The sequence below is a fragment of the Geospiza fortis genome, unplaced genomic scaffold (genome assembly GCF_000277835.1).
Source record: "Geospiza fortis unplaced genomic scaffold, GeoFor_1.0 scaffold179, whole genome shotgun sequence".
In the NCBI taxonomy this organism is placed as follows: Eukaryota; Metazoa; Chordata; class Aves; order Passeriformes; family Thraupidae; genus Geospiza; species Geospiza fortis.
Window position 1 is genome coordinate 634,209 of NW_005054533.1, and position 10,512 is coordinate 644,720.

General features: G+C 45.1%; 1 protein-coding gene across 1 annotated transcript in view; it reads right to left on the reverse strand.

Annotated features, from left to right (window-relative positions):
* The window catches only part of IQCA1 (IQ motif containing with AAA domain 1), a 105,232-nt gene that overhangs the window by 68,903 nt on the left and 25,817 nt on the right, over window positions 1–10,512 (reverse strand). Inside the window, exon 6 of the mRNA XM_031063815.1 lies at window positions 6,067–6,239. Coding sequence (XP_030919675.1) covers window positions 6,067–6,239 — 173 coding nt within the window. The remainder of the gene's footprint in view (window positions 1–6,066; window positions 6,240–10,512) is intronic.

The window sequence follows — 10,512 nt, forward strand, 5'->3', positions numbered from 1 at the left end:
CAGGAAGGCCCCTGCAGGAGTGGCAGAGAAAAAGAGAATGGTTTTTCCAGACTCACAGGGTATTGCATGGAAAGAGGCCTGTGATCAAGGGGTTGGATGTCTCTGGTTGTGTTGCAAAGATCTTCAGCCTGGCGCTTGCTCTTGGACAACTGTCTGCTGGAGTGCCTTGTGCCACCAAACCTGGTTTTTAAGCAATTTTCCCATCAGCTGTTCCAGGAGTGGCTTCCATGCTGTGTGGAGGCTGCAGCCCATCTTCCTGTGCTGCTGGAAAGCAGTGCTGGCAGGGTGAGGTGAGGCAGATGGGACTGGAAAGCGCCGCGAGCCCGGATGGTTCGGAGCCGTGATTCCTCAGAAGCAGAACAGGGGATGCTGCTGTTGGCACTGCTGGGGTGCCATCCCTCTCTGCCCTGTTGGCCAGGCTTCCCTGCTGAGGAATGGCCTGGCAGCTTCACCACTGACTCCAAAAAAGCAGAGTGCATGGAGTGGGAAATGCCATATGGGCAGCGCCTGACACTGATGCCTCAGGTTTAGTTTTTATATTTTTCACATTCTGTGCTGCTTTAGTGTGTACTTCTGAGCTTCATATTAGGGGACAGCAAGCTCTCCTCACAGAGCAGGGAGACAAAACAATTCCTTTTCTAGCTGGGGACCAAGGACAAATGATCCAAATCTCAGGCCCAAGAGCACAAACAATGTGGACTGAAGAGAGGAAAAATAAGAAGGATGGGACTTCATAACCTAAAGCTTTAAGTGGACAATTAACTCCAATATGCAAATATAGCAGAACTTACAAAATTTAGAGACCTCATGACCAGTCATGCATTTTGTGACCATTTTGGTTCATCTGGAGTGTAGCCCTGGCTGGGCTCTTGTGCTGCCCAGGGTGGATCCATTGAGGCCTCCTAATAAATCCCTGCTTTATTCTTTAGATCTGTCTGGTCTCTGTTCTAGGTCAGCCTTGACAAGGCATCAAAACAAATGTACACTTTCCCTATTCTGTGGGGTTTCAGTGCAAAAACCTCTCTCTCCATTCAGCTCCCTCCTGCCTCCCCCTTCCCCACCCCCTGCTGCCCAGGGAGCCCCAGGAACAGGAGTATTGGCAGTAAACTCAGCTCCACAAATTTTGGTTCATCTGGAGTGTAGCCCTGGCTGGGCTCTTGTGCTGCCCAGGGTGGATCCATTGAGGCCTCCTAATAAATCCCTGCTTTATTCTTTAGATCTGTCTGGTCTCTGTTCTAGGTCAGCCTTGACAAGGCATCAAAACAAATGTACACTTTCCCTATTCTGTGGGGTTTCAGTGCAAAAACCTCTCTCTCCATTCAGCTCCCTCCTGCCTCCCCCTTCCCCACCCCCTGCTGCCCAGGGAGCCCCAGGAACAGGAGTATTGGCAGTAAACTCAGCTCCACAAAACAGGCTGGGGAAAAAAGGGAAACAAAACACCATCACTTCCTATTTCTTTCTCTTCCCTCTGCATCAAAGCCTGGGCTGGCTGTCAGGAATGTTCAAAATGAATAAATAAAGCACAGGAACCCCCCCTGCTTCAGGAGGAGTCTCATTCACTCACCATGAAGCTTGGCCAATTCCTTTTCTGACAGTACTCGAGTCAGCAGGCAGAGCAAGAAGATCATTCAAAGCTAATCAGTAAAGTGTAAACCTATTATGAAAGCACATTTACCCCTCACTGCCTCCTCCCTCCCGAAAACCAATCCCCAAATCTGTGGGAATAACACACAGCCTCCATAAAAGTTGCTATTACTTAGATCCCCTGTTATTAGGTCAGTGATGGCACTGATGAAATGCTCCCCAGAGCTCTGAGCAGTGGTGGATAAATCCTGCCAGAAATTCATGGAGTAATTTGTTACAGCTCGAGGGCATGAGGCACAGCACAGCAGAGCCCGTGCATGAGGCTCTCCCCTGTGATTCTGGAGGCCATCTCTGGTAATAAAAACCTCATCTTGATTTCTCATCCTTTGTATTGATTTCTGTCAGAAAAGACTTGTCTTAGACAAAGATACTGCTGTATTTCTCTGGATAATAAAGGGATCTCTCTCTCCTTTTCTGCCCATCCCTTTTTGAAATTCATTTTAGGGATGACTTTAACAAGACTTGTTATTTGAGAACTGGTTTATTCACTGGGTAAAGAGTTGAGAAGATGACTGGCTTTGCATATTCAGCACAAAACCCTAAATGTGAAATTACAGAAAAATGGGTTTGGTTTGGAACAGGAAAGGAAATGGAAGCTAAAACCCCAGCTCTGCTGTATCTTAATATGAAACTCTGTTATTAATTGCATGGATGGAATGTGTGGGACTCAAGTGAATACCATCCAGACTCAGATCTATAGAATCATAGCAACTGCTAATTTTGGATCATTTGTACTCCTGCTCTTGGAAAAAAAATAAAAGAAGGGCAGGTCTGTAGGTAAACTGCATGATGCCTCTTCACAAAGCTTTCATAAACAATTATCTTTCTTTTCTAGAGTGGCTGGACAAGGCCACATGGAAATCTGGAAGGCTTTATGTGAATAATTTGCAAACCAAAAAAGAGCAGCTCCACAGAAGTCAACCCAGGTAAATTGAAGGACAAATGGTAAGGCTGAAAAACGCAATGTTATATCAAAATTATTTTATCTTCTCTGCAGTAGGATTGATATAAGCAACCAGAACAATTTCATTTAGTCTATTCCTTTGGGTTTTGCTTTCCTTGGCTTTTTTATAACCTCTCTTCCTAAGAAGCTGCTTTGGGACTTGAAATGACTGAAGCTGTTCCCTTGTGCAATGAAAGCGATAAATATTTACAGCAGCTCTTAAAAGTTGAGAAATTTAATATGTGCTCATTCCTTTTGTAATCTAAGAGTAACTGTGCTGAAAGACAATACCTGCTAATTATATTTTCTATCACAGTCCTTTCAGAGTTAAGGATAAAATATGGAAGTTTGGCTTTATTTTCTACTCCACACAGCAACATTTATTCAAAAGAATCTTTGTTCCCCTTTATCTATTTATTTAATAGACTATAAAAAATGGTAAACTCTGTCAAAAAGCCTAGTTGAAGAATAATTTATAAGCTACAATTAGCTGTTGATCTGTCAGACTGGCTTTGGGGAGAGCCAAAATATATCCTGGCAGGTAATAATTAATGCAAACCTTGACACTTCAGGCCTGGCCCTCTGCTGAGCAGGACACAGCTCCCAGTTCTCTGGCAGGAAAGCCTGGCTCTGCAGGATACACACACTCCCCTTGTGGAGAGATATGCTGATTTTTTTTGTTGTTTTTAACCCCCTTTGGATGCCAGCAAATGTGTTTGAGGGGAAAGTGATTGTGGTCACTTAGACAGAGGCCTGCTGTGAAGAGCAGGGCTCAGGCAGCTCGCTCTGGTTCCTCTCAGCTCTGTAAATCACTGCCTCACTCAGCCAGAGTCAAATGAGCTCCAGCACTGGGCCATGGCCAGCCTGTGCTGCAGCTGATGGCAGCTCTCCCACTGCCTTCACCAGGGGCAGAATTTCATCTGCTAAATCACCAGAAGGGCTTTTATCAATGAGAGCTGTCTGGTCTTGGCTGAACTGTACACTAATGATTTTTAGGGGTCATGACAGAGAGTTCATTTGAGAGGAGAGAATAACAGGGAGTGTGATGGGGCTTGGAGCAGCCTAGTGGAAACTGTCCCTGCCCATGGCGGGGGGGGAATGAGATGAGCTTTAAGGTCTCTTCCAGCCCAAACCACTCTGGGCTTCTCTGATCAAACACTGACTGCAACAAGTGTGACACTGTCCCTCTGCCACCAGCAATGACCCTGCTCTCAGGCAGGCCACAGAACTGCTCATCTTGAGCCAAAAAGCAGTTTTAAGCCTAATCAGACAATTTTGATAGGAAACTGTTAATTGTTAAAATATGATATTGTTTCAGATGGGTGGGTTATTGTACAAGGTTGGAAGGGAGCTGTTTTCTCACCCTGTATCAAATGCAGCAGAGCAAGCCTGACTGGAGGCTTATCTCTAAGCACCCTGTGGGTGTATCTTAGTCTCATCTAATATAATCCCCTGCTCAGGGGATTATCCATAAAACCATCCAAGAACAGTTAATGTGGTGCTTAAATTCCAACATCTGCTTTAATCTTTGTTAATTTTCAAATCTAGATGAGATTCAGAAAGACTACTGAACCTGACTAGGCAGACCAGAAAAAAGGAATCCTTGGAGCTTGTTTAATCAGGTATGTTCATATGCTGTGCTGCTGGTGTGCCTCTAGCCTTGAGTCTCACCTGAAGCTGAGATATAAATGGAGCAAGCAAGTCCCATCCTGCTTGTAAGGGCTGCAAAAAGAAAGCTCAGCACTTTACGTGCCACCTTAGACATGAGGCTGAGGGCTCCCCTGAATTAGGCAGCCGGAGTTTTGATGAAGTGCCCTCTCAGCCACCCCTCTGCACCTCCCTCCACTGAACCATGGCTTCAGCTCCCTCAAATGATCCTTTGGATGGCTTAGGCTGCTGGTTGGCTCTGCTGTTAAGGGTCTCTGTGGACCAGATTTAACTTTTAATAGTGTCTCATAATGTCTTTAAAGAGGTTTATGGCTCAGGCTGGTTCTCTGGGAGATTGCCTGTTCCCTGCTAATCTGCTACAGAAACATTGCCATTGGTTCCTGCAGTATTTCAGGGAGTTCTCCCCCAGCTCCACAGCCAAGTTAATTGGACACAATTGACCTATGGTAGAGAATGACTATTAGGTGAGGAATATTAAGCAAAGGGAATAAGATCTTCCTGTAGCTCAGAACATGCTGGGAGCTGTGGGGAATGGCAGGAAATGGCAGCTCAAGGAGTGTGCAGAGCAGGCCCTGGGAGAGGGCTGATTTAAGGAATGGGAAAGTGCTTTGCAATAACTGAGGTTTGTAAAACCAGCAGCTCTTTCCAAAGGAGAGTAAAAATACACCGCTGTCTTGAGAGTCTGTAAGAGGCAAAAGTGCAAGAAAGAAGAGAAATAGGTTGTGGCAGACCTGTGAGAGTGCTGGTTTTGATCATTCTTTCTTTTTTAACAAACACTTCACCGGAGCACAGCTGCCCAAACCTGACTGAAGGAGTCAAGGAACAAACAGGGCAGGATTTTGTCAGAATGCATTTGTGTTTCCAACTGGAAACTGCATGCTGAAGGCAAGTCCAGTACCCCGAGCAAACACTCAGTGATTAATGGGCATGACACTGGTCCACAAGACAAATATGAGCCCTGTAACATCCCTGAGCAGCTCAAGACACAAAAACAGTTTGCAGAGCAGCTTTATGCAGAGCAAATGAAGCCTTGCTGCCAAATCCTGGAAGTGTTGGTTGCTGCTTCCCAATTTACTTTCACACACTGATCCTCTGGATGGGGTAAATCCCATAAAATTATAAAACCAGCCCATATTCCCTAGGACAAGAGTTTCCAGTGTCAGAATTGCCAGTCTCAAAAGTTCTTTGGCTGAAGTAAACTTCCTGAGAGAAGCAGAGGTGTCAGCAGAGGGTTTAAAACAGTGTAAGTATGTGCTTAACTCTACTGAGACGTGAAGATTCCCTGAGATCAGCAGAGTATAGTTCCATTTGGGGGAGTGGCTCCAAGGTCAGGCCTCAAGAGCAAAAGTGCTTCAGATTCATGGCTAATACCAGCAGCAGGATGGCAGTGCCAGTGACGTGATGTGATTTGCTATGGCAAATAATGGTCCTTCCATCTCATGGAAGAGTGAGTTCTCTCTTTTAAACCTCAGGGAGAAAAGTCACTGCTCCTCAAGTTTAGAGTGTGCTGCTTGTAATTCCAAAGACTGGGCCCAAGGTAATGTGCAAGGTGAAGGTGTCCCACATGAATATTTGTGGACCTGATCCACAGCCAGTGACTGAATGAGCACCTCTGATCCTTGCCAGGAGCTCTGGTCTCCCCAGTCAGGAACCCTCCAGCTCAGCATTTGGGCTTTGCAGCTGGTGCAGAGCTAACTCCTCACCTGGGACTGGCACCACTGCCTTAAAGATGGGTTTTGCAGTTTGCAGGAACTCAAAATCAGGCTCTTTGGGGCAAGTGGACTGGTTCAGGGGTCAGTGTTTCTGCTCACCTGCATTCGAGGAAGCACTGGGTGATCTCGTCCTGGAAGGTTTCTTTGATGTGGGGCCCCTCTGCTGCCCTCAGCTCATGCCTGAAGGAGAAGTTTGCTCTTTCCTGGACTTCACCTTCCAGGACATTTGTTTTCTGCAAACTGATCATTACCTCCAACTCAGGAGGCAGGCTCTGGAAATGAGAGGAAAAAATAAAAGGAATGAATGAAAACAAACTTAATATTTACTGGAATGCCAGGTTGACAGTGAATCTGAGCTTAAGCCTTAATTTACTTGCAGGAAGCCAGGAAAAAAAAACCAACCCTGTGCTCATAAAAAGTGCCTGGATGCACACAATGGGCTATTGTTGGTATTTCAGCATTAATTAACAACATTGCAATGTACAAAAACAACCTTTGCAGCGTGGGATCCTGGATCTCAATGAGACAGGTGAGAAAGCTGCTGTTCTGCAAATGCCAGCTTTATCCATGTCAGAAGGGTGCCAGGGAATTTTTTAATTGAATTTTCAAATGTCTGGACTTCCCATTGGTGCTTTTTAATTAGCCAGTATTGTTTTTCATTTGTGCACTGAAATTTTTATATGCACACTGCTTGGTCAGTGGTTTCCTGGTATTTTGTTGCAGCTGGTCAGACTCCTTTAGGAAATCAACTTCCCTTGAGGAACAACAACAACAACAAAAAAGGAAAAAACACCCCCCCCCCCCCCCCCCCAAACACTATAACAAAAATCACAGCTCCCCAAGTTTCCCATGATTTGATAACCTTGGAAAGAAGGGCTTCTCAGCCAGTTTCAAGTCTTACAATAATTTCTGCTCTGTGATTGATTTTACACATGTAGTGTGAGGGAGAAAAATGAAAGTCTTTCTGGTATTCAAATACAGAAGCATGAAAAAACCCATCTGTGTGGGTGGGCTGAAACTTTGCATTTTTCAGCTTGCAATCTTTGATAAAATTAAGATGTTCCCAGTGTTTTATAAGCTACTGCTACCTTGTAAGTGTAGACAAAAATCTATTTTAAAAATTAACTTGTGAACTGGCTTTGTGGTTTTAGGTTTTCTTAATTCTGGAACAAATTGTTTTTTTTCATGTACTTGGGAATTATTAATCATATTGTCTGATGGTATATGGCAAATTTAAGAAGGGAAAAGAGGAGAAAATATGACAATCTGGTTTTGTAGTATAATTTTATTTCTTTTCAAAGTCAGTGACTGACATAGGTGGCAGCATATGTGAGCAAAAGCTTGGTTTGCATGAAAAAAACCAATATAATTTTGCTCTGCCTTTCAACTTTAGAGCATACAGAAATTGTCCTTAACTGGCACATCTCAGACTGATTCAGTAATGCATTCCTCTTGCTCTGGCGATGTATTTTCTGGTGTGCTCCAAGCCCCAGTTCCTGAGGCCTCCCGTGAAGACAAAAAGCTCTGTCAAAGCTTTGGCCAGCTCATATTTAAGATCTGTTATTCCCTGGTTTTCTGTGCTTCCACCAGGTTCCAAAAATCACTAGTAAGTGCCAAGCAAGTTTGGTTTCTGAGCACCCAGAGGGATCCCCCAGTGTCCAAAGCAAGCACACAGGCCCCATTCAGGAAAGCAATTTACTGCATCTGGGATGTGTGACTCGCACTGTGCTCCAGGAACGGGTCAAGGCCACCAGGGAGAAAATATTCAGGAGGAAATAAGAACAGCAGTGTGCTTCTGAAAGGTGGCTGCACATGTTCCCTCCCTGAATATGTGACCCCAAGCACTGCCTCTTACCCTGAGATGTTACCTCTGCTCAATTCCCAGTTTTCAGGGAAGTTGAGTGTTTCCAATCTTCCCCCTCACCAGCACCTATTTATGAGTATAACACAGCTACTATTGACAGTGTTTATTTGTATTTCACCATTGCCTGCCTTGCTGATGTTAAACAAAGCCCAGGACAGCCAGATGTGATGCTGCTCTCTCAGGAGCTCCTTTGGAAACCAGAGGAGCCCTCACAATGCCTGTTTTCCAGACTGAGATCCAAAACCAACTCCTCTGTTTGTGTCCCTACAGCAATCCTCAGGGGATTCCTGAGAAATTCTCAGCAGATGGGCATGAGGATGCCTGCAGCTTTAGGGAGGCTGATGGAGAGACACAGGCTCCTCTCCAGCACAGCCTGCACAGTGAAAGGTGAAAATGTCACCAGGTGAGCAGGGAAGGGAGGAATCCTGCACCACCTAATTGCTGGGTGCATGATCCCTTCTTCTGCTCAGGCTCTGGCACTCACCTGAGCCTGCAGTGAACCAGTTCAGCTCCCTAAAAGGTGGAAAATAATCCCCTTTGTCTTTTCCTCTCCTCCCACCTCCTCAAGTTACTCGTCTCCCACCATAACAAGGTGGATCAGCCAGCCAAGGAGCAGCTGAGGGCCAGTGCCACAGCAAGGGCAGTGGGACCAGAGCAAGGTGGGGAGCAGCAGCACAGGCAGCAGAGCTCCTCCCTGCCATCCCAGAAGCTTTGCAGCTCCTCTGAGCTGCTCTCCACTGCATCTTGAGGGAGTCTTGAGTGACCAGCTCGCCCCACTGTGAATTTATTCAGCCTCCCTTTCAGCAGCCCCAAAGCCAGACGGGGTAAGGGCTGTTTGAAGTGGCAAACAGGAGGTGCCAATGTGAGATCAGCACTAGGAAATTCTTCTCTCAAAAAGAGAATTGCTACAGCCCATATCTGATGTCAAGAAGCTGCTGTGGACACAGCCCAGGTAGCTCTGAACCAGCTGCCTCAGATGCTGATAACAACAAGGCCATGGGAAATGTTCTGGTTGGCAAAACCCAGCTCAGTCCTGGGTAAATATTTGTCCAGTTCCCTGTCTGAGCACCATTCAGTTATCAATACATCTGCTAACAGGAGTTTATCAGCTGTGCTCAGCACCAAGGCTGGAGTACAGACACAAACCTGCAGAACAGCTTATAAGAAATTATTTTATTTTATTTTATTTTATTTTATTTTATTTTATTTTATTTTATTTTACTACAAGAAAACAGAAGAAATGAGAATTACTTCTAGAACAAGACCCCAGCCATTCCCCTTCAATGTTTCCTTAAAGAAAAAGCATGAAAGAGAACAGAAGTTGATAAGGCTGTATTCTCCTCTTTCCCCCAGTCCTCCTGATTTCTTGTTTGGCAGTAACACGCTCCAGCTGTGATGGGAACAGGACATGAGGAGCACAGCTGGCTGTGAGAAATGAGGCCTGAAGGACTCAGGGCTGACTGATGTGGCACTTACACAGAGTGCCCCATCCATGAGGGAAGAGCAGGAGGGGTCAGGAACCCAAGGCTGGCTCCTGTTCTGGCAGAGGAGAACCAGGAGGAAAGCACTGGCTGGCAGTGAGGACATCATGCCATGGGCACTTGGCTTTTAAATAAAACAGCACAGGTGAACAGACAGCTGGCTTGGCTCTCTGTTCTGTCACTTTGAAATCAATGCAGTCATGTCAACAAAAAATGAATGGACTTGAGGAAAACAAGGATGAGGAGACATCAAAAGAATTTATGTGTACGTGGGCTAAGTGAAATGGGGACTGTGTTAAAAACATAAGAACTGACTCAAGAGTGTGGATGCTAAAGGAGGTGAATTAATTGATAAAGTTGGGAGGGAATAAGAAGAGGAACTAGACAAAATTAAGTGTGGAAGGGAATTTAGCAACATAATCTAAATATAGACACTGGGGCAGTGGGAGCTGCTGAAGAGATGTAACAAGATGTCCAGAGGATGGAACTGTCAGTTCTCTACCATTTGTCAGGAATTTTCACAGAAAATGCTTTTCTTTTGTCGAGTAAATGATGATATAAAATGTTTTAGACTATTAAAACACTTAAAAAAAAGGAAAATAAACTATGAACAGCATAGGTGACACCTTCCAGCTTTGCAGCTGAAGAAATCTGCTCTGTTAAACTTGCTTTATTTTGTCCACAGTGTTCTTGACCTAATCACAGAAGCATGTGTCACCCTAAACCTCACCACCTTCAGAATTCTGTTTACCATGGAACCTCTGTTAACAGTTTTCATTTGGGGGTTTGGAACTGGATGGGCTTTAAGGGTTTTGTTTGCCATGGAACCTTTGTAAACACAGTTTTCATTTGAGGGTTTGGAACTGGATGGGCTTTAAGGTGCTTCCAAGCCAAACCATTCCATGATTTTATGGTTTCAGCATCAAACACATTCCTGACCCTGTTTCATGAATGAGGAGCCAACTGCACAACCTGTGTGCCTTGTGTTCATCTCCAGGTGCTCTTGGGCCTTGAAAAGGAGACAGAATTTCTCCAACAGCCCTGCTGGAGGTTCTGTTCTCTTGCCAACCAGCAGAACTCAGAATAAAACAGGTCTGAAAAAGCTTTGGCCATCTGAAGAGGGAATGCAGGAGGGAATAGGAAGTGAAATGGCTGGAGAGTGCCAAGACAGAGGATGAATTCCCACAGCTCCAGCAGGAA